This window comes from Aulonocara sp. 'chitande type north' Nkhata Bay, linkage group LG3 (genome assembly GCF_057382095.1).
Source record: "Aulonocara sp. 'chitande type north' Nkhata Bay isolate Kocher_YH1m ecotype deep benthic linkage group LG3, A_spYH_male_GT1.1, whole genome shotgun sequence".
NCBI lineage: Eukaryota > Metazoa > Chordata > Actinopteri > Cichliformes > Cichlidae > Aulonocara > Aulonocara sp. 'chitande type north' Nkhata Bay.
This window is the reverse complement of record NC_141346.1, coordinates 37281371-37305732: the sequence shown is the minus strand read 5'-3', so window position 1 is coordinate 37305732 and position 24362 is coordinate 37281371. Positions and strand designations below refer to the sequence as shown.

The 24362-nt window shown below is 42.2% G+C and overlaps 2 protein-coding genes across 3 annotated transcripts in view; one reads left to right on the top strand and one right to left on the bottom strand.

Moving 5' to 3' along the window:
- The first annotated feature begins 1426 nt into the window (after positions 1–1426).
- On the top strand, positions 1427–7804 carry LOC147335454 (actin-related protein 2-A). Its single transcript, XM_086279162.1, has 9 exons — positions 1427–1624; positions 2666–2776; positions 3925–4083; positions 4185–4314; positions 4439–4575; positions 4692–4841; positions 4927–5072; positions 5170–5302; positions 5969–7804. Exons 1-9 carry the CDS (start codon positions 1577–1579, stop codon positions 6137–6139), a joined length of 1185 nt encoding a protein of 394 aa, XP_086135288.1. The 5' UTR covers positions 1427–1576; the 3' UTR covers positions 6140–7804.
- Positions 7805–9236: 1432 nt separating this feature from the next.
- rin1b (Ras and Rab interactor 1b) overlaps positions 9237–24362 on the bottom strand; it is a 41499-nt gene continuing 26373 nt past the window's right edge. For both annotated transcript variants that reach the window (XM_086279151.1, XM_086279142.1), the window contains exons 9-12: positions 18746–19054; positions 18209–18340; positions 16323–16492; positions 9237–11343 (exon numbers count right to left, since the gene is read on the bottom strand). In XM_086279151.1, the coding sequence (XP_086135277.1) occupies positions 11020–11343; positions 16323–16492; positions 18209–18340; positions 18746–19054 (935 nt within the window). In that variant the 3' untranslated portion in view covers positions 9237–11019. The remainder of the gene's footprint in view (positions 11344–16322; positions 16493–18208; positions 18341–18745; positions 19055–24362) is intronic.

Below are 24362 nucleotides of genomic sequence, written 5' to 3'. Positions count from 1 at the left end.
TGAGACCTGCAGACTCTGAGATGTAGCTGTAGGTCGTTTTAAAATAACTGTGAGCATTGTAGTGGCTTTTTGCTGGGAAGATAAAGGCATTATGTTACACACATGTATGCTGCAGCCCAACAAAATGCCAAAACTTCTGCTTTTAGAGAGGAGCTCACAAATGCTCTTGATCAATTAGTCAAATGCAATTGATCTGCAGCACGTGGCTGATACCAGCCCTCTAAATTCCCATGAAAGCAGTGAGGGGGTACTGTGGAAATGGTCTTTTTCACATGACAGTTTATACAGCCATCTGTGATAGATAGATAGATAGATAGATAGATAGATAGATAGATAGATAGATAGATAGATAGATAGATAGATAGATAGATAGATAGATAGATAGATAGATAGATAGATAGATAGATAGATAGATAGTTCTAGCTATCTCTTATAAGCTATAAGAGTTAGCTAGATAGTACTAGCTAACTCTTATACTAACAGACACCATGCTAGCATAGGTTTCTGAAGAGAAAGGCACAATTCACAAATGTCTGCAGCTTCCATAAAAAATATATATGTTGAAATGTTGTTTGGAGAGACTTACCTGACTTACCAGGAACAAATGCTGTCTGTCTTTCACAAAAAAGACTTGCTCCTCTGTAGATGAGGTTCTCAAACTAAACAAAGATGGCGGCCGGAAATAGACGTTTTTTTTTACCCTAAACCTATAAGAAGTTGAAAGTAGAAGCTAAGCAAGCTGCATGACGAGCAGAAAGGAGCCATGTCATTACAGGGATTACAAAACAAACAAAAAAAGGTAAAATATTAAAACAGGTTTCTTCTGGCACTCACCCATAATTTGGATTCACGCTAAATGTTGTGAAATTGCTGAAATTTGGGAAATTACAAATGATTTACTGTTTTTATCTTGTTATTAAAGATAACAACACAAATAGTCATTTAAACTATACCTTTTAATCATATGTTGCTCTGTAATTTCAGTTTAAAACTATGTCAGCACTGACAGAAAACATGCTGCTGCCATTCAAAAAGTTCTGCACCATCAGGCTGTTATAGGTTAAAACTACTCAGATATTGGATGTGTAACTTTAAAAAAATGAACGAATGGTATATAGTACAACTTAATAAATATCAGACCTCCAACATATTGTATAGTATTATGCTACAAAGCAACAAAAACAAACAAACAACAAACAAACAGTTCTTTACCAACCTCGAAGTGAACATATACAGAAACGTTTCCTCAGCTGTGACTAAAGGACATTTAGAGGTAAGTGAAATGCAAAATGTGCAAAATGTCAGTCACATGTTTGTGTAAATTCCTCTTTTCTTATCTCATAACAACACAGTGTAGAATAGTTCTTCTTCCTGCCTGACCACAAAAATGGGTGTTGTCACGCTCAGTAATCCCACCCACACCAGAAGGAGCAGCAAAACAGACCTGTCACTTTTTAGCCACTGCTACACTTATGTGCAATCTTAGGGCTGCACATAACACACAATCGGCTGTGTGTCAGTGAGGTTCCTGTGCAGACGGGTGGGGGTATTTTGATTTTTGCAATATTAATTAAGAATGGACAGCCAGGGGAGGAAAGTGGTGGTCAGTGACAATGGGACAGGGGTAAGTCAAACAGTCATATTACCACATAGTCAGATATCCTGTTAACAGTGCTGGATGTTGTCTTTTATTTTTCTTTCCATTAGCATTTAGTTTTAGCGTGAAAAATATTACTAATCATGTTAACTGCATGTCTTTTTAAGATATCTTGATGCAAAGTAACCTTTTGCATCAAAATATCTTATTTGTTTTATTGTCAATCATCTGGATCATTTAATGGCAAATATGTGAAGAAGTCCTGGGTGTGAGACAAAGTGCACTGCTGTGTGATTCCACATCTGTCTGGACTTGTCACTCCTGCCTTCAGAATGCGCACACCACCATAAATGGCTGTGGTGCTTTGAAGTGAGCAGACATTGGACAAAAACCAGGAAGAGAGACTTATCAGAGGAGATAAAATCACAGAAGTGGCACTCAGTGGTTGATTTCCGGAGGAAGATGCGCATTGACAGACTTTACCTGCTGCAACCAGAAACAGTCATGTTTTTACCCCTGTTAGGAATGCATTGCATCCCTCCAGGCTAAGGAATGTGTGTCTGTGCCCACATGGACAAGTTAAGACAGTGTAGTAGGAGGAGTAGTTATAGCAGTTAGGAAAGCATGGGAAATTTGGTAAATCTATTGCTGTTTAAAGGCTGCGTAAAAAAAATAAAAATTATATATGTGTATATATATATATATATATATATATATATATATATATATATATATATATATATATACACACACACACACACACATTTGGAAAGCAATGTGTGTGTGCTTTCCAAATGAGTGCCAGTAAACGTGATGAAATTGCTCTCGCCACTGTCTGTTAAATAAGAAACAATTTGTTAAATGCATTACAGTAATACACTCTAGGTCAGGTCCTTGGAGGCAGATTAATCCCAGCATCAGATTAAAAGGAACAAACCTGATTTATGAATGGAATTTTACCTGCACAAAAGGCTTTTAGTGCAAGAGTACAATTAATACGTTTAACCCTAATGCAGGGCTACACAAACACAAACTGGCTCTCAGTTTCATTTTCACATCCCTGTGCAGTTTGTCAAGTGTGGTTTTGCCGGCTCCAACTTCCCAAAGCACATCTTCCCGGCCCTGGTGGGCCGGCCAATCATACGATCATCCGCCAGAGTGGGCAACATCGAGATAAAGGTAAGATTGATGTAAATGAAAGGACTACACATGGGTCTTTCAGTTAACCTAAAGTCAGAATGGAGCATTAAAAAAATATGAAATAAAGGGAAATGGGGAAATTACATCTACTGTGTGCAGAGTTCTATTAAAAGCAAACAGCATTAAAACCAGGTGAGTCATCCTGTTACAGTTTAGTGCTCTATTGAGAAACCTGGTGTCGAAGCATTACAGCATTCCCAAGAAGGATAAGGGGCCCTGCAACACTACAAAAACTACTACTAAGAACATAATAAATAGCCAAAACATAGACTACAACCACAATGGTCCCACCCAGTAACCCACAGGACTCTCAAGGTCCACGTCTAGAAAAGTCAGAGCTTTTCTGGCAGCAATACAGGGACCTGCACTATATTACTCAGGTGGTTTTAATGTTCGAGATGGCACAGTGGTGTCTGGAGCCTCTGAATGTGGAGTGTTTGTTACCCCAGTGCCAGATTGGTGGCATATCCAGGGTGTACCCTGTGTCCCACCATGTGACAACTAAGATAGGCTCCAGCGACCTTTGACTTGATAAATGAAAGAAATTGTATGGTTTTAATGCTGCAGCTGATTGGTGTAGCCATCTATAAGATCTAGATACACATCCTGAGACTTGATCATCTGTATCTCTGGTTCTCATCAACTTCCTGTGTCTCAGCTTAAAGCGTCTTAGAAGTGCACACCTGCTAGCTTCCTAAGATGCTGAGACTGTTGAGTTCATAGACTCGTGTAACCTGAGATCATTCAGACCTTTTAACCTGATAATCCCTGCAGGATCGGAGCAGAGAAAGCATGAAAAGGTCATTGGTACAAATAAATAAGTAAACAAATTAAGGCAAGCTGTTGTGTAATAAACATCACATTTTCATAGATTTTTTATTTAGTGTTCACTTGAAACACCAGGTTTCCCAGGATAGCTGTCTTATATTTGTACTTGTGTATGGATGTGCATGTTTGTAACTTAATATTTTATACAGTATATTTAAAACGTTTCAACAGAAACAACAAAAATCAAACTGATGCTTTTTTATTATTATTTATTAAACCTATACTTTGTTGTAGGTCAGACAAAGAAGAGCAAAAACAAAACCATTAATATTTCCTGTCCCTGTCATCTTTTCCACCAGGACCTAATGGTGGGAGAAGAGGCCAGCGAGTGTCGCTCCATGCTAGAGATGTCCTACCCCATGGAGAATGGCATGGTGCGCTGCTGGGAGGACATGCTCCACCTGTGGGACTACACCTTTGGCTCAGAATGCCTGGACATCAACCCAAAAGAATGCAAGGTATGAACCCGTGTAAGACAGACAAAGACGGAAATGAATGGAAAAAAAAAACTGTACAAGGACTAGATTATTACTGAGTTTGTGTATGTTTTCTATCCAAGATCCTACTGACTGAGCCGCCCATGAACCCGACCAAAAACCGCGAGAAAATCGCTGAAATCATGTTTGAGAAGTACCAGTTCTACGGCATCTACGTGGCCATCCAGGCCGTGCTCACTCTGTACGCTCAGGGTGAGAGGGCGCGACACGCTGCACAAAAATAAAGGGTTTAAATCCTGACCTGCTGTTAACGGTGCAATTGACTGGATATTTGGTCAGTTTTAACTCCCGCTTTGTTAAATGACTCTGTCCACAGGTTTGCTTACCGGTGTTGTAGTTGACTCAGGAGACGGCGTCACCCACATCTGTCCAGTGTACGAGGGCTTCTCTTTGCCCCACCTTACACGCAGGCTGGACATCGCAGGACGTGATGTCACACGCTACCTCATTAAGGTGAGCTGGAAAGATCAGTGTTCGGGCAAAGAGTTGGGGGTTTTTTTTAGTGTAAAGAAAGTATATGTACAGTTTCACAGCAAACATATGTGTGAAAATTTTTTTCTTCCCATCAGCTCCTGCTGCTTCGCGGCTACGCCTTCAACCACACTGCTGACTTTGAGACCGTGCGCATGCTGAAGGAGAAGCTCTGCTATGTGGCATACAACATTGAGCAAGAGCAGCATTTGGCCACAGAGACCACTTACCTGGTGGAGACATTCACAGTACGTTGGAGCAAGCTTTAATTTATTCTGCCTCCTAAAGTCGAGAAACGGCAGAAAAAATAACCGATTCCTCTCATTTGTGCAGCTTCCTGATGGCAGGCAGGTGAAGGTGGGCGGAGAACGATTCGGGGCTCCTGAAGCTCTTTTCCAGCCTCATCTCATCAACGTGGAGGGAGCTGGAGTAGCCGAGCTGCTGTTTAACACCATCCAGGCTGCAGACATTGACCTCAGGTCCAATCCTCCTCCCTCACTTTTCTCTAATTAATGAAGCTGAACTACTGCAAACACGCCTTGATCAGGTCCGTCTCCCGTCTGCTTTCCCATCCAGGGCCGACTTCTATAAGCACATTGTTCTGTCCGGGGGGACCACCATGTACCCGGGCCTCCCATCCAGGCTCGAGAGGGAGATCAAGCAGCTCTACCTGGAAAGAGTGCTCAAGGGAGACACTGAGAAACTATCAGTAAGAGCTTTCATATTAATGTCAGTAGAGAATGGATTCGATTAAGAGCCTGTAAGGCGTTCTTCAGTGCATTTGCATAAATATAATGTTACTGATGATCAGTGTCATCTGTATCATGAGCTGACGAAATGTTTATAGAATACATTTTCCAGTTATTTAATAAATGTCACCAGGCATTCATATAGATGCTCTGTTTTATTCACTGAACCTGAGGGCTACTTGCATGCAGGTTTTTCCACAGCAGGTCCAGTTTGGCTGTGATATTAACTCTCTGAATTTAAATATCTTTATGAGTTAAAAGTTTAGAAAAAGCTCAGTTTGAATTCCACATTTGACGCTCTGCAACATTTAAGGTTATGTTATCTCTTTTTCTTTGTATTAAAAATAAGTTTGGGCTATTTTATTACAAATACCAAAATGCATTTACTTTTTGTTGTTTTAAAGCCAAACCAATAAAGTGTGACATTTGTCATATTAATTAAATACATATCTAGAAATTGAAAGTTTATTTTGTTAACCTCATTACTGAGGTCGTTTCTCTTTTAGCAGTTTTCTTCGTAGCAGCACAGAATATAAAAAAAGGCTTAAAGGAAAGAATTGTTGTACTTATATATCAGGGCTCTGTGTTTTAATGACCTCTCCTGACTTTTCTCTTCACCCTTGCAGAAGTTCAAGATCCGAATCGAGGACCCTCCCAGGAGAAAACACATGGTGTTCATGGGCGGTGCTGTGCTGGCTAACATCATGAAAGACAAAGAATCCTTCTGGATGACTAGACAAGAATACCAGGAGAAAGGCCTGGGAGTGCTGCAGAAGCTGGGAGGTGGAGTCAGATAAAATAAAACTGAGTTAAACAGAATTTTAAAAACACAAATTAAAAATGAGGAAAATATGAACTAGGTTTTGTACTTTTAAATATTAACTCCGTACCTCTCACAGTCTCATCTCTATTCAAAACAGTTTTAACTGAGCAAAATTACAAGTTTTATCATTAAAAACACAATTTAGGTTTTTTCAGCTTCTACATACTGTTCTAAATATAACAGTTTTTTGGACGGTGTAGGTGCTCGCTTATCCAGGTCATGTTCTTTGGACCGTTTGATGAAACTTTGATGACTAAAGTTAAAAAATTTCAGGAATTTATTTGTTGCATTAATAGCAAGTTTATGTTTTATTTAACCTTTTTAAAACTAATAGATCTGTGCTTCAGTACTGTGCAAAAGTTTTGAGTCACCCTTCATTTTTTTATATGTTACTGAAAAAATGGAAATAGATCCAGCAATGTATTGAAACATGTGCAAATGTATATACAAACTCAGAAAAGGAGGCCAAAACAAAGTATTAAAGTTCTATAAGGCTTGAAAGTCAACATTTGGTGTGACCACCTTTATTCTTCAGCACAGTCTGAACATGCCAGTCACATGCCTCCCTGAAAGGAAGTCTTTGAAAAACCTTTAGAAAGTCTGGAGGACTATTGTTGAAGACCATTTTAAAAAATACAGAAAAAAACTTAACATTTTATCTTAACTGAGACCTAATTTATTCTTGTGCAATACTCACAAGGCTATTATAACACAAAAACATGAATATTTGGATAAAAATGACGTAAATGTAAAGCCGAAATTAAATGATTTTGTTAAACTCTATTACTAATTCATTTTGGGACTCCACATTATGCCAACCAAACAGTAACCTGTTTGCTACTGTTTCTTAGAAATATTTGTCAGTAAAGTTTACTCGCTAAACTTGATTTAATCAAAAATAGATTACAGTCAAAGATCTTCCTCAAACACAAAACTTGCCTAGTTTTTACTTTGGCTAGCTTGGCATCTAATCACAGGGATCCTCTTTTCTTTACTCTGTTTATATGGTTGGTGGTGTTAGCTTATTGTTATTATCAAAAGTTTAACTTTTATTATTGGCTCATATAAACTATTAGTTTAGGTCTTTTGTGCTTTTTTCCCTGCACTTTAATCTTAGTTTTGGTTGATGTATATTATTATTATTATTAGTGGCAGCCTCCCGAGGGTTCCTGGTTGTTCCTCCCTTTGTGTTTCCTTACTCCTGACTTGTTCAGTGTGTATGCGGGTCTGTGTAGGTCTCTGGGGTTATTTTTATCTGTTTAACTGTGAATGTTAGTATAGCTTCCAGTCTGCCCTCCCCAAAGCCCCGACTGTGACTGATTGTGTGTTACTCTCACCTGCATCTCGTTCCTCACCTGTTTGTCACTTCTCAGTGTATTTATAGTTTGGCCTTTGTTATAACACCTGTGTTTCCGCCCTTTGGTGCTGCTCATTTTGCCTCGGTCCCAGTTTGATTCCTGATTTGTTGCTCCTCCCGTTCTGAGAGATTCTTCTTATTATCTGTAAAAATAAATGTTCAATGGACTGGCAAATACAGGCTGAACATTTGAATGTTCTGAGTGGAAAAAAAACCCTGTAAAGAATTTATCTGTGGGTTTGTTTTTGTTTTGTTTTTTAATAAATGTCAAACAGAATTGTTTTTTATTGTACATTTTCCTTGCTGTAAGCAATGAAAAATGATGCAAAATGTGACCTGTTACTTCTCTCATATATATAATATTGGGTACATACACTGTCTTAACTGGGTACACCAGTTCAGCTGCTCATTGCTGCAAGTAACTAATCAGCCAATCAAATAGCAGCAAGCTAATGCATTCAGCTATATAGACATGATGAAGACAACCTGCAAAACTTCAAACTGAGCATCAGAATGAGGAAGAAATGTGACTTAAGTGGCTTTGAATGTGTCATGGTTGTTGGTCTGAGTATTTCAGAAACTGGTGATTTATTAGGATTTTCCCACAAAAACATCTCTGTGGTTTAAAGAGTACAGTCTGAAAAAAAAAGGAAAATATCCGGTGCGCAGCAGATCTCTGCGTAAAAATGTCTTGTTCAGGCCTGAAGTCAGAGAGGAATAGGCCAGATTGCTTAGTAAGTAAGTAAGTAAGGTATGCAGAAGCGCATCTCTGAATCCACAACACACTGGCCTTGGAAGCAGATGTGCTACATCAGCAGAAGGCCACACCGGGTGCCACTCCTGTCTGCTAAGAACACAAAACTGAGGCTACAATTCAAACTGGACAACAGATGATGAGAAATGTGTTACCTAGTCTGATGTGTATCAAGCTCTGCTCTGACTTTTGGAAAGGAGGGTCAGAATTTGGAACAAACGTGGATTCATTAATGTTTCAGGCTCGAGGTGCATTAATGTGGGGGAACATTTTGTTGGCACACTTTGGGCTCCTTAGTACAAACTAAGCATCATTTAAACCCCACAGCCTGATGTTGACCATGTCCATCCCTTTATGGCCACAGTGCAGCATCTCCTTATTGCTGCTACACACCATGTCCCAAAGCTCAGATGAAACCGGTTTCTTGAACATGACAATGGGTCCACTGAACTCAAATGACCTCCACAGCCACGAGATCTCAGGCCGACAGAGCACTTTTGGGATGTGGATGAAGAGGAGATTCTCATCATGGATGAGCACCAACTGTGTGATGCTGTCATGTCAACATGGACCGACATTCCCGAGGAATCTGTGCCATGAAGTATTAAAGCAGCTCTGAAGGAAAACAGGGCTCCAACCTGGTACTAGTGACCAATGAGTGCAGATGTTAGTGCCTTTCATTTAAAAAATATAATTTAATATTTTTTTCCATGAGACCTTTTAAATAACATGATAATAAATCCAAAAGCAGGACTTGGCTTAATGGGTTAATTAATGGATTAATACATGAATTACTAAATAGTCAATGATAAGTCTCAACACTCAAAGTCAGTAAGAAATTAATGTGAAGGTGTGAAATGACAGTGTTAGTATTTGCTGCCATCTGGTGGTTAAATCTGCACCCGTCAACACTCCCAACCCCACTCCAGCACTTCACTCACCGTAACCACACGGCGAACGGATATTGCAATTTTTTTTATTGCGATACTGAGTTACCTGACAAAATACAGTCATGTGTTTTTACACTGAAAAGAAATAGTGAGCTCTCACAATGAACACATGCTTCACGCACACATACACGCACACGTACACGCACACATACGCGCACGCCACATTCGCAGAACCTTCGCGTTAAAATGAAAAAAGCATGCAATAATGTTCAAAACACATCTCAAAACTGAACCTCCTCCCCTCCCCCGACTCGGCTGATCCAAAAACTCCAGAAATGTTGGAATGTCCACATGTTTAGGTTCGATATCTACCCAACAAATTCAACTATTCAAAGTTTTAAATACACACAATAATGATCATCGATAACGACACTGAGTCGAACAGTGAGTCGATAGTGATGACTTGCAGCAGGAAGTCACCAAGAGGCTGGCAACGTGCACATTTACATTCTACCAGTCGCCGCGAGGCTCCCGGTTTTATTGGTCAGACTGTCCTCTCAGTCCGCTTATAACAAAAAGAAAGAAAAACAGGCTCGGCCAACAGTAGAACTCAAAAGCGGTGAATCGAAACATGAAACGGATGCAGTTCTGAAAAGGAATAAACACTGAGAGAGATTTTAAATACATTCGCGAGTCATTCAGTAAAATCTGTTGTCCTGGTGTGTGGATGTGATGCGCTTCCGTCTTTTTTCTTCCCTCACTTGGTTTAAAAACAGAGAGAGATGATGCCTTTCTATCACTTCCCTCCTACTTGCCCATTACTCCACCTGCCAAAACCATTAAATAGAATACGCAAGCTGGGAGAAGAGCTTCTTCTTCTTCTTTGCTTTCCTTTTTTTTTCTCTTCAGGAAGTAAAAATAAAATAGTCTTTGTGGGGGAGCCTAAAAATAAACAGCTGATTTAAAGCTTCCCTTATGATTTCTTTCAAAGCAAACAGCTGTTGTGTCACAAGATGGCCTTTCTTTTATCTTCTTTTTTCGTCCCTTTGGTATTGAGGTTTGGTCGTGGCTATCACACATCTCCCCTTTTTTGTCACTGGGGTGGGGGGAAGGGAGGGAAGGGGGCACAGAAAGCCTCGTACCCCCACCTTTTAACAGCATAGTTCCATCCAGCAATCAATCTGCAGACATTTACACATAAAAGGAGCAAAACCCCCCCAAAAAAGTAATAAAATATCCAATTTTCACCCAGAACTATACAGTGGAAGGGTTACATCACCGCGGTGGACTATTTGCCTTCTTGCGGCGCGCGCTCGCAGGAAGTGATTAGTTTCCAGGCAACAGTAGTCTCACAGAATTTGTCTTTGGATTCGAGCCTCTTCACATGTTTTTTTTTGTTTTGTTTTTAATGATGTAATCGCTTCGTGGTATAACTCTGGGTTCATGTTTCAAATAACAACCAAAATCCATTTATTACACATTTTCCATTGTCACAAGCAGCACACTCCTTTACACTAGCAGCCACACTGAGTGGTACATGGTACAACTTTTTGGCAACACTCCCCTACGTTGGTCCTGCTCTGTTCTGCACGTCGGTCCATTTAGGGAAGAGTTTACCATTTGTTTGTTTGTTTGTTTGTTTTAAAGCTCTGCTCCTGGTCTGGAGAAGGGCTGCAGTTTGTCACGAAAAAGTCCCGACCCACGACGAGACACAACACACCGTCGGAGAGAGAAAAGAGACAGAACAAGAGAGAGAAAGAGAGAGAGAAAGCAAGAGCCACCATCCATCTCCTCCTCCTCCTTCCTTTCCTTCCTTCCTTCCTTCCTCCTCCTTCCTCCTCTATGCCTCCCACTCACTCCTCACACACCGACTCGCTCAGGTCCACGGCGCCACCCCTGGTGAGCCGCCGCATCTTGCTGAAGTCGTGGTCGGTCCTCAGGTAGGAGAGCGAGGGGCCTCCCTCGCTGTGGCTGGCCAGGTCCTGGGGCTGGGCCTGGGGCGGCAGGGCCCTCATCTCGCCGCCGCTGCGCCAGTACAGGGTGTATTGCTGCGGGTCGGACACTCCGAAGGTGGCGGCACACAGCTGCGCCAGGGCCTGGCTCGTCTCCCCGGCTCTCCACTGCAACGTCCGCACGGCGCTCCGCTCCCCGTCCTGGAACAGTATCCGAACGCACCTCTGGAGGCAGCGAGGGAGGGAGGAAGAGAGAAAGAGAGGGAGAGAGAGAAAAGGAGTGAATATATATACTGTATTTATGCAAAACACAGGTCAAGAGGCTTATGGAGTGAGGGCAAACGAGGGGGAGGAGAGAGATGGAGTCAGAGGAGGAGTGAGGACTGTATAAGCACGGGCTGATACGCTGCCACAATAAATGAGCCAAAAAAACCCAAAAATCAGAAAAAGGACGTTCATGAAAGAAAAATGCCTCTTAAACAAAGCTCCTGCTTCCCACACACAGCCGGCAGGTCCGAGAGCTTCACGCGAAAGCCATCTTCATGAAACTGCTCTGTTTTCCCCTGCTCTGCTTCATGTTACAGCTTCACTGACAAACTCCCGGCATAAATCCACTCGAGCGAGTCCACTTCCAAACTCAAATATCATCCATTAAACTCACTCTGCTCTGGTGCTCTGCTGAAGTCCCCCCCCTCCTCCACCACCGCCACCACTCAGCAGACACAAACTTTTTTCACATTTTCCACAGAGCAAAAAGCGAGCAAACCCAAAACTAACAGGTCTATCGCAACAATCGCTACTCTTCAGGCACTTGAGCCATTACATAATGTCAGATTCGACCACCTACAGACGCCCTCACAACTCTCTGTAAAGCACACACACACACACACACTGTGAAAACATGCTGGACATAATCCTTTTTACCAAACATCCAACCTTGAGAAACCAGGGAGAATCCTCTTCCCTGTCGCTCACGGAAACACACAAACAGACAAACCATCCAGCCTGCCTCCCTCAACACACACACACACACACACACCACAGACGAATAAGTGGCTTTTAAAAGAAGCAGAAAAAAAGAAAGAAAAAGCAGTCAGTAGCAAATATAATCAACAGGTCAGCCATTATCAGAACTTACAGAGTCACTGAGCTCCTCGCTGTCCGTGTGCATATTGTGTTTGCCTGCTTCGATGGGTAGATGCAGCTCAATAAATTTCATGTTATCTGACCGCCCACTTCTTCATAGCACTTGGCTCACTGATCCCCGCCTGTGTCAGTGGAAAATCTGGCTGCCGGGTGAGTTAGATCGGCTATTTGAAGCCAGGAGAGGAACCACGTGACGAGACAGAAACGTTGTGGATGACAATGCCTGTTTTCCATGGCATCTGGTGGACCGTTACACAAACGTGGGGCCAGCAGGATGATAATAGGAGAGTGTAGGTAAAAAGTCAGCGTGCGTGTGTGTTAGTGTGTGTGTGAGCGCGCATTAGTGCACGACCGGTCGTAAGCCAGCGGCCCCAGATCAGAGGATTACCTCTAAAAATGTCTAAAAACTAATCCCCCCAAATGAATTTGAAACGTGTTTGCACTCAGAAAACCAAAACAGGGAAATCCAGGTGTGCTCTTTCACCTCTGATTTAAAAACCGGCTTTCCAAAAACTCCAGCTCTGTCCCCGACTTCATCAAGAAGCTTCAGCGGTGATGCCCGAAATCAACTTTGAGTCAAATGTGGATCACTGCTCCTTTTTTTTCTACCCCACCTGCCAGAGTCACAGATAGAGGACAGTGTGATGTTGCTCAACACTGTGTTGCCATCAGTGTAATTAATGTGCTGTAATATCTGACCTCTTTGGATGGATTAGCACCTCTTTTTCGATGTCGCTTGCTTCTTTCGTGCAATTTTTATGTGCCAAAGCGCACTGTGACAGTTCTAAGCAGATGCTGGCCGCTCCAAGCTGCAAAGACCACACGTTTGATACGAGAGAGACTTTGATTGTTCTGCCAGAAGAAAAGAGATTTTAACTGGTGCCATCAAGCGATGATTTGCTTTGTTATTCTCTGACAGTCAAAGACGAAGCCAGGGTAGCCTGCTTCTGAGTGCAGCTTTGTGTTTAATCCATAAACGTGCAGAAAATGGTTAAAGCTATACTGCTGTCCAACACCAGCACTAGTCAAAGCAGCATGCAGAAGCTTTGCAGCTGCATGGAAACACTTGTCTTGGCCCTTGTATGAGATAAGCTAGAGTAGATCCAGAAAGTATTCACATTTACTAAACAAGCTATTTCTAGTAACTCTGTAATTATGCTGAAACTGCCAAACTGATAAATCAAACACACAGTTTCTTGGTGAAGGGGTGAAATCAAAACCCCAAAGTAGACTCCTCTGCAAATAGAACAAAACCTGCAGATTGAGAACATCTGAGTAAAAGATGTTCTGGTCTGATAGGCGGCATGGTGGAGTGGTGATTAGCACTGTTGCCTCACTGGGTTCGACCCCACCTGTGTGGCGTTTGCATGTTCTCTCCGGGTACTCTGGCTTCCTCCCACAGTCCAAAGAGATGCAGTTAGTGGGGTTAACGTAACTGATGATTCTAAGTTGCCCATAGGTGTGAATGTGAATAGCTGTCTGTCTCTCTGTGTTAGCCCTGCAGTCCGAGCATCCTGAACTGGAACCTTGATGGATAGATATTCTGTTCTGATGAGCCTTATAACCCCAAAAAACATTTAGAGAAAAAGATTGGGACAGGAGATAGTTGTCCTCCGATGTCTTCTTAAACCTGGAAATAGCAGCAGGACTGAGCGTGCAGGATGCAGGACATAAAATGTCCACATCCTTGCTGCGAATTAGACTTTTCCGTTCCTCTTCACCATCTACACTGCAGACTTCTCCCACAATTCCACCCAGTGCTTCCTGCAGAAGTTCTCTGATGACTCTGCAATAGTCGGCCTCATCACTGATGGGGACGACAAGGAGTACAGAGGTCTGACCCAAGACTTTGTGGACTGGTGCCAGCTGAACTACCTCCAGATCAACGCCAGTAAAACCAAGGAACTGGTGGTAGACTTCCGCAGGCACAAGCATTCTCCACTGCAACCACTGAACATCCAAGGTATGGACATTGAGGCTGTGGACAGCTACAGGTACCTTGGTGTTCATCTGAACAATAGACTGGACTGGACTCATAACTCAGACGCCCTCTACAGGAAAGGGCAGAGCAGGCTGTACCTGCTGCGGAGACTCAGGTCGTTTGGGGTGGAGGGCCCACTCCTGAAGACCTTCTATGACTCTGTCGTGGCTTCTGCTATCTTTTATGGCGTGGTCTGCTGGGGCGGCAGCATCTCTGCTGGGGACAGGAAGAGACTGAACAGGGTGATCCGAAGGGCCAGCTCTGTTCTAGGATGCCCTCTGGACCCAGTGGAGGTGGTGAGTGACAGGAGAACGGCGGCTAAGCTGTCATCCCTGTTGGACAACGTCTCCCACCCCATGCAGCAGACTGTGACAGCACTGAGCAGCTCCTTCAGTGGGAGACTGCGGCACCCACGGTGTGGGACGGAGAGATTTCGCAGGTCTTTCCTCCCCACTGCTGTCAGACTCCATAATAAAGACTTTAACTGATCAAGCACACACATCCATACATATGCAATAATACTAAGTGCAATAATCCTTTCTGTCATCGTTGTATTTTTACTCAGTTGTATATAGTATTTGTATTTGTATTCTATTTTTATCTTATTGTATATTTATTTTATTTTATTCTACTGTATATAGTATTTTATTTTATTCTATTCTGTACAGTTGTGTACTGTATTTATTCTTATTGTATTCTAATTTTTGCCTCATAACTTTTGCACTGTCCACTTCCTGCTGTGACAAAACAAATTTCCCACGTGTGGGACTAATAAAGGTTATCTTATCTTATCTTACTTCAAGCAGCTCCTACAATTACTTCCTCTTTCTTACAATCTAAGACGTGCTGGTGAGCGCGCAGGGGATAGACTGTTTAATACCCAAGTCTGATGCTTTGCTTCTTACACTGGGCAGCTGTAGCTCAGGTGTTACAGCAGGTCCAATCAGAAGGTCAATGGGTTAATCTCTGACTGCTCCAGGCCACATGTCTAAGTATCCTTGGTTAAGATACCAAACCTCGTGCTGACACCCCTAAAACCCCCTTGAATCCATCCGTTGGAGTGTCAGCGTGTGTGAAATGGTGGATGTCCAGGAAACGCCAGGCACTGCTTGGAAATAGCATCAATCTGAGGGAAAGGCAGACTGATCAGAGCAGAGAGACGGAGATAAACCACCTGACAAACAGGCGACGGTTCACCTTTTTAGCATGACAGTGACTTGAAGCTAATAACCAAACAGCCACTCTGGAGTGGCCTCAAAGCAGCTCTCTGCCTGTCGCTAAGTGACCCCATCAAATCCCAGACTTAAACGCCACAAAACATCAGTCGAGAGGTCTGAATAGGCGCCTTGCATCCCATCAGGCTGAGAAAATCTGCCAAGAAGTATAGAATAAAATAAAAGCTTACTTTGGCTGCTCCCTAATTCCCAACAGGGTGCCACAGCAGGGTAGCTCTGCGTGTTTAATTTGGCACATTTTCTTTATGCCAGATGCCCCTACTGATTCAACCTCAAAGGGATTTGCATCTCCTCCTGGGATCAAACCAGAGATCTTCTGCTTGTTGGGCAAACGTGCAAACCACTACATTATGGAGCCAGTCCAAGAAAAATGGAATAAAAGCCACACTTTTACAGGCTTGACCAGAGTTATCCAAGAAAGCTCAAAACTGTAAGGAGATTTCTGCAAAGCTACTGATTAGCATTAGTTTCTTTATCCATATTATCAGTTTAATCCAATTCCCTGCGTTTGTAATAACCTTCATGTAGAAAAACAGATTAAAGAAAGAAAAAAATAAGACATCCGCCTCACATGTGTTTGTTTTTCTTTTGATCGTCATTCATCCACCTGTAAGATTTAGTTTCGTGTCTTTAAACCGTTTCTGCCGTTAAGTCGTCCACACGGGCCAAAATATCCCATTAGAGTTGTCTCACTGCATAATAAGCAGCTGTCCACACATAAATCACCATTTCACACAAGAGAGGTTTGTGTGAAGGCTGTATACTACATTACTCCACAACAAACCCACATGTAATGCTACTAGGGCTTGTGCACTGCTACAATCGAAGCAGGCGGCGCCTACTTGGCTCTGCTGATTCTCTTTCTGTCTCTGGGCCTCTCGGCTCCGTCTGCAGCTCCACTCTTTCAGCGCTTCTTGGACCTCTGGCGTCAGGCAGCCCGAGAACGGCTGCTCCTTGTCCAGGCTCTGGATCAGATGCAGGCTGGCGTACACGCTGGTCAGGTAGTAGCCACCTGTAGGCGAAAAAGGTGTAGGAGGGAAAAAGAGTGTAAAAACAGGACTAAATCTTGCATCACATAGTACTTCCTCCTACTCTGTCCTTAAAAAGATTGTCTTAAACTTCACTGCCATGTTCTGCTTTCAAGAGATTTTTCTTTTTTTGTTATTTACTTCCTAAATTCACTTCCTACACTCTTCCTGTGTAAGTCAGAGGTACGAATTAATAATAGAGGATAATAATATAATAATAATGTAGTAATAGCTACCAAAATACAAATAAGACAGAGTAGATTATGAACAGTCAGTGCAATTTTAAGACAAAAAGCGAGTAAAATGTGAATCATCAAACGCAGATTTGTGGTAATATTTGAAAATGTGTATTTTTGAAACCAGGAAAAAAAAATTAACTAGCTGTCATAAACCTTCATAATATCTGTTCTTTTAATTTTGCTGTTACCTGTGTTCCTTCTCTCTGTCTTTTGTTAGTTTTTCATCTTTAACTTCCTGTTTTAGATTGAAAGGTTAGCTTTTTGTGTGTGTCTCTTCTGGTTTTAATTCCTGTTTGTCTTCCTTTGCCGTTTTCACACTTGTGTCCTCTCTCCTGCATCCCTGACAATTTTTGATTATCAAATACATCCAAGTATCTACAAAAGTTTTGCATCAGTGTTTTATTTCTACTAATCGAATTTATTCATTAAAGTCACTTTTCTTTATATGGGACTAGGTATGTAGTATTAGTAGAAGTTCAACAGCACAGTGTTCGTTAGAGTAATTTGCATTGCCACCATATAAACATAAAAACACATAAGAAAAGCTTCACACAACAAAAAAACACCAAATCACTTGTGAATGACCTTTTTAAAAACAGTTTAAGGTTGCACTTAAAAATATTCCAGTCTGGATACAATTTGATTTCTTCTTCCTCTTTCAGCTGCTTCCTTTACGAGATGCTGCGGCGGGTCATCTGCCTCCATCTCACCCTATCCTCCTCCGTCACACCAACACTCCTCATTCACTACACCCATGAATCTCCTCTGTGCTCTTCCTCTTCTCCTCCTGCCTGGCAGCTCCACCTTCAACATCCTTTGTCAAATATATCCACTCTTCCTCCTCTGCACATGTCCAAACCCTCTGACCCTTGTTTCTCTAACTTTCTCTCCAAACTGCTCAACCTGCGCCGTCGCTCTGATCTACTCATTTCATCTCCAGCTCGGTCTCCTGTCTTTTTTGTCAGTACCACCGTCTCCAAAACATACATCACAGCAGATCTCACTCCCATTTTGTAAACCTTCACTCATGCTGCCATCCTTCTGTCATAAATCACCCCTGAGACTTGTCTCCATCCCCGCCACCCTACCTACACTCTCTTTTTTATCTCTCTCGTGCATTGTTTATTGCTTTGGATGGTTGACCCCCAAACTCAGAGGAATCAAAAGCACCTGAGAAGTAATTTGGTCCTATTTGGCCTTTGGCCCATAAATTACTTTTGATTATTATATCATCAAATGTTTATGTTGTCTGGCTATTACAGACGGTGATTAAAAATAACCTAACTCAGTTATGCACTGTGCTGTCCCAAAACAAAGACAGCAAATGTAACAAAACTATTGTGATAGCTGCTCCTGCGCTGCACAGTAACAGAGGTTTAATGATGGCTGTTGTACCAAAGATATCCTGGGACGACCTGATACAGTGTTGCGGTGCGACCGATGCCACAGTTTAGGACCTACCCTCTCCTCCGAGCCACGAGGGCTCCAGCAGCTCCATCATGTACTCCACCTCTATGAGGATGTGAGGCTTGTTACACTCCACGATCACATAAGACAACGACGGCAGGAAGTCGTCCCAGCTAACTTCCTGTCCTGCATATATATTAAGAGAAGGAAAGGAAAAGAAGAGGCTGTCATCGTTCTTTCTGACAGCTTGAAATGAACATTGTACCAAATAAACAAGTGTACAAAAGCAAGCAGGTTGTGCTGCTGCCCACACAGATACAGTTTGAAATGTGAAGGTTTTGACAGTGAAGAATGGCTCTGCAGAGACGCCTGACCTTCATTTTTTCGTCTTTCTTTTTTTTTTTTTACAGCCAGGATCACAAGCAGCAGCGACAAAGCCCTTTATCTGTAAACGCTACAGAAAGTGAAAAGTCTCCAGTCTCAAACCTGATCTTTAACTAAAAACATCACAAATCCACATAAAACTCCAGCTGAAGTGACTCCATCGCTGGCTACCTGTGTTTCTGTCTGTGCAGCATCCAGCAGTCTCACCGTGTAAGGACCCCATGGCCTTGTGCACACACTTGCACACTTGGAGCAGCAGCAGCACCTTGTCGATGGGCGAGTGCGTCCGCTGCATCAGGACCAGTTTCTGCTTCACCCTCTCCACCTCTCGGCTGTCTGGAACGCCCGTCCGAACACCGAGCCTTTCCATGGTGGCGTCCCCTTTCAGCCGGAGCAGGTTCTGGGTGAGACGCTGGGTGGAGCCGTCCTGATTGTGCAAAGCGACCAGGGCTTTCTCGAGGTGGGACCTCAGAGGCCTGAGCACACAGGAGAACATGGAGCGCTCCAACGCCAGGTCTGCGAAAAAGGGGAGGGGCTTGTTATTCGGGAAAACCAGCATTTATTCTGACAAACTGATGCACAAGGAAGGAAGAGAACTAATTTTTGTGTTTTGTGCAACTGGGAAATACTGACACAGAAAGGTCTGCAGCAACACTTTTCATAATGCATGAAATTCCTTTTAAATTAAGAAAAAGCAGAAGAAAAGCTTTTTTTCCAGTTTTTATTCTGTCCTGCATTTTGAGAAGCACCCATGGAAATTAAAACAAAGGTACGACTCTAGAAGAGGATCTTGGGGCCGCACCTTCTTCCAAATGACGTAATCACCTTTTTGGGTGAGGAACAGTGTTGTTCCACTGTGCATCACTGTAAATATAACTATAAATATAACAACAACCCCTCAAAATTCTTCAGGTAATTTTATATTTAAACAATAAAAATACAATTAAAAAATTGGCTCCCCCTCCTATATTGTGGTTTGGTCTTCTGCAGAGGCGTGTCTAGAAGGTGGGCATGGGTGGGCACCAGCCCACCCTCAAAATGTGATTCCCCCAACACCAAAGCAGCACCTTCAAACCAGAGGAATGTTAATCTTGTAGTTCCTGATACCACTGGATGAGAGCACAGATAGGACTAGTAGGAATGTAACTGAGTACATTTACTCAAGTACTTCACATAGATTTAATGTACTTGTACTACATTTAAATATTTCCATGTATTCTATACTTGGAATGCAATTATTCCACTTCATACGCCATTTGTTTTTAAAGCTTTCGTTACTTCTTATTTTGCGAATTAAAGAGATTCACACATCAGTAAATCAATAATTATAACCCCAAAACATCATTAGTACATTTACTTTAGGTACTTTACATATATTTGAACTATTAAGCTAGTTAAATGGGATTATAACTGTTACTTAGGTTAAATATCTAAATTCTTTTTTCCACTTTGCAAAACAACTATTCATCACAAGACTGTGTTTAAATTCTCATGCAGTTTCACTTTTCACACAATAAATCTGCAAAGGCAGGGCTGTATATGAGCTTTAAATGTTATAATTTATTCAATTTAATATTTCTAGATAAATGCCAATGTCAGTTGTTTTCTATGGCACATTTAAAAGCAACAAGGTTAAAAGTAAATGTGCTTTGCACAACAAGCAAGATAAAACCACAGTTCAGTAAAATAAACGTTGCAAAAGTGAACTTAAAAGAAAGCATATTTGAGACACTGTTCCTTGTGCTCACTAGTCAATAGAAGAACTTTTTTTACTTCACACCTGAGTCTTGTGCTTCAGTGCTGCCTCCCTGTACGGTATCAACACCCATGCTGCAGCGCAGTAACAATCCTGATGCTAATGGATTAATGAAATCAATTAAAATAATGACCTCATTAACCTTGCTGAAATTTTAACCAATTTTCAAGTGGTTCGGTTTAGTATTTGTTCCTGATTTCCCATGAGACCCCACGGCTGGCTCTGCATCCCAGCCCACTGCCACTCCATTTACAAAATCCTGGAAATGTCTAAGTGGGGGGCGGGGGACCATTAGGGACCGTAACATTTTATCTACATTTATTTTAACGATTACTGCTCTCAAATACTCAGCCATCATCCAGTGACCTGCGATAAAGTGCACATAAAGTAAAATTACCTTCAGAAAACAGACAAATATATGAAAATACATAAAAAAAATTCCAACAAATAACATTGGCTTGATTTTTTTTAATGATCTCGCCCACGCCGTGTCAAGTCCCATTGTCTGGTTTCAAATTAATATTTAGATTATTTATTTAGAACCTTCATTTAGAGGAAAATAATAATTCAGATAGCAATGGATCTGACAAAGTACGCTTAATGGAGCGATCCACAGAAACACAAATTACAGCCTTAAAAGGTTTAACTACTAACACACATTACTTACAGAGCGTACTGTACTTGACTGTGTGCTTTCTGTTTTGCCTCACATCATATAAAATCAGATGTGCTTTGGATTCGGGAGATTATTGCTGAGCGAAATGTTGTTCAAACTCTTCTGCTGTAGTGCAGAGTGAGTGTTTGTAGAAACAGCTCCTATTTTGCATGGTCACATTAACCTGAAAGCGACCCTCCCTGCAGTTCACCTCCCGGCACAGTTTTTCCATTAACCCTTTTCTCAGAGCACAAACCTTTGCAGAGACACAGGAATCGTTTCAAGGTAACACAAATCAAAGTGATCAGCAGTCCTCCTCTGGCTGCAGACTGAGACTGGGATTTGTGCCTGCTATTCTTAGTCAAGACATAGTTACAGCAGCACATAACTGCTCCAAGAAAAAAATGTCTAGACTGTCATTTCGATCATCTCTCATCGCTTTGGGCGTGTTAAAGCCTGGGAAGACTGAAGGTGGTGAGATACCGTGTAAAAAAGATTAAAAAAACAAACAAACAAAAGGCGATCTACAACCTTCTGACAATTTATTGTGAACGCTTATTTCCATCATTGAAAGTTACAAATTATTAGCAGGTAGAGCTAAATCAAAATTTTTTAGTTATTATCTCAAAATTGAAACTTCAGTTTTAGTCGAATTTTTGAGTCTTTTTAGTGGCAGAAACAAGTTTCCACAATTTATGGCAAACATCCTGGCAGTTTTGATTGCATAGTATCATTATAATTAATAATAATACCTTCTTCAAAATGATGTCCGCCCACCCATCGCAGCTATAACAGTTTCAGCTCTTCTGGGAAGTCTTTCCACATGGTTTAGGAGTGTTTGTGGGAATTTTTAAACATTCTTCCAGAAGAACATTTGTGAGGTCAGACACTGATGTTGGACGAGAAGGCCTGGCTCTCAGTCTCCAATCTAATTCATCCCAAAGGTGTTTTTTGGGGCTGAGGTCAGGACTCTGTGCAAGTCAGTCAAGTTCTGTCAAAGCACACTCATTCATTCATGTCTTTATGGACCTTGTTTTGTGTACTGGCGCAAAGTCATGTTGGAACAGGAAGGGGACATCCCCAAACTGCTGCCAAGGTTGGGGACATTTAATTGTCCAAAATGTTGGACATGTTGATGTGCTGAAGCATTACGCGTTCCTGTGCGACTGAACCTTTGACTACTACTTCATGGCTCAGTTGCTGTCGTTCCCAATCGCTTCCACTTATAATACCACTAACAGCAGTGAGGAAATTTATTAACTGGACTGGTTGCACAGGCGACGTCCTATCACGGCTTGTAGAAGCAGTCTGCAGGTCTAGGTGTTCGATTTTAAACACCTGTGGTCATGGATTTAATTTGAACAATGATTTGGATGGGTGAATGAATACCTCTGGCAATACTGTGTATTCATTACATAAACTAGGGATCCCAGAAACTACAATAGTGGCTCTAACTAGCAGCAGGCATAAGCTATACTTTCTCATCTTTGTTAGTTTTTCTGGGAACTCCTTTGTATCTCCCAGCCAATTTTCCACCTCGCTTGCACAAACCTGGCTCCCTCCTCGCTCTAGTCTCGCCTGCTTACCCACAATTCTTAGAGAAGTGCTTCACAGATGTCACAGAACTGAAATAAGGGTAAACCTTAGCTTTCTGTTCAGCAGGTCCTCACTTACATTCCCCTAAAGATAAAACACGCTTTAAAACCTGCCTCCAATGAAGAAACGAGCATATTTCTGCAAATGTTAAACGACCCGTTTAAACCTCCCTGATCATGTAATCAGAAATGACATTTTCTCATCCTCTGAAAAGCTCAGGAGTGTGTTTATTTTTTTGTTTTGTTTTGTTTTTCATTTTGTTTTGGGGTGACAACAGTGAACTCGTGTACATGTAACGGTTCACATGCGAGCCTTCCCTTACACGTGTAAAAAACACACACTCGGTGGTTCTCCTGCAGTCAGTGGGCAGTCCTGACTAAGTGGGTAACAATTCTCCAGTGCACACTGTTTTTCCACTCATCATCAATATCCTCCACTCCCTCCTCTCCATGCTTCATGTTTCCCTGCTGCATAATCCTTGAACATCTCCCCCATCTACCTCACTATAGCACTCCCCCTTGTGATCAATCATTCCCACCCTCTAGTCTCTGTTTATCCACCTCCCTCTCTGCTCCATCTCTCTCTCTCTCACACACACAGCTCTGGAGAGTAATAGATTACATGTAATGTGATTACAACCCAGGTACAGAAAAAAAGCTGACTTTTTCTTTTCTCTCTTTTTTCCCTTTTATTTTTTGAGTTGTTACTCACAGTTCAGTAACTGATTACATTTTCAAAGTAACCTGCCTATTTCGATCTCTCCCTCCCACCCTCCTCTGAATCGTGCTGCTCTTCAAGTGAGCGTGGGACTGTGATATCTTTTTATGATAAACGAGGGGGAGAAAAAAAAATGCAAATGCCTCCCACCGACGCAAAGCGAGATAAATCAAAATCGCAGCGCAGGAAGGAAGGAAGGAAAGGGAGGACGGAAGGCAACGGCCGACCGCTCTCCCCTGAAGCCTCTGAAGCCAGGCAACCATCCGTCATCACACATTTACGCACAAGCACACGCACCTGCGAGCGCAGACGCTCGGCCACACACAAAGCAGTCCAAACACGACCAAACCTACGCAGAGGAGCGTGTCAAAAGATCTAACTAGAATGCTTCCAGAGTAACACCCTGCGATGTCTTTACAATAATGAGACGAGTCCCGCTTTGAATGCTATGGATGTGAGTGCAGACGCGTCGGGCCGGGCTTTCCTAATGCTATTTTCTAAATACCAGAGACAATATGAGCTCCACTGAATGAGACTCTACCCCCCCAACCGCCCCCTACGCAAACTACTTTGTGTTGACAGTGCCTTTCACTGGAGCCCGAGCAGCCCACCATTTATCAGAAAAGGCTGTCTGTTTCCACAGACCTGCATCCTCTGGCACAGTGTCTATTGAATCACTGTTTTCTAATAGTACAGTTTGTTGGTTTTTTTGCTTTGTTTTACACATTTCTATCTCTCCTCGGTCCCTCGGTGCACTCACCATCGCCTCCTTTTTTAAATGTGATAAACCAATCAAGCATTCATATGAGAAAGGGTGGTGAGGATATTGTGCTCAGACTGTGATCCAGCACAGTCAGCTAAATTTGATCGAATCCTTCCCTCGGCGAAGCAAACTTACTTTGAGCTCCTCTGTGGCTCAAACTGAAAGATACTGAATGTCGTACAATCATGTTTAACTGTTTAGTTTTGCTTTGAGGTGTGAAGCGCTTTTGAAGATACATGTTAAGGAAGTGAAAGGATTGAACAGTCCTATCAGAGCGGGGCTGCCAGGGGGGAGGGGTGGGGAGGATCATCCACACCAATCAGATTATTGACAAAAT

Excerpts from the sequence above, each read along its gene's own strand:
- LOC147335454 (XM_086279162.1), top strand. The coding sequence starts at position 1,577 with ATGGACAGCCAGGGGAGGAAAGTGGTGGTCAGTGACAATGGGACAGGG. Across the intron at positions 5,073-5,169 it reads GCTGCAGACATTGACCTCAG|GGCCGACTTCTATAAGCACA; the intron begins GTCCAATCCTCC and ends TTTCCCATCCAG. Across the intron at positions 5,303-5,968 it reads GAGACACTGAGAAACTATCA|AAGTTCAAGATCCGAATCGA; the intron begins GTAAGAGCTTTC and ends TCACCCTTGCAG.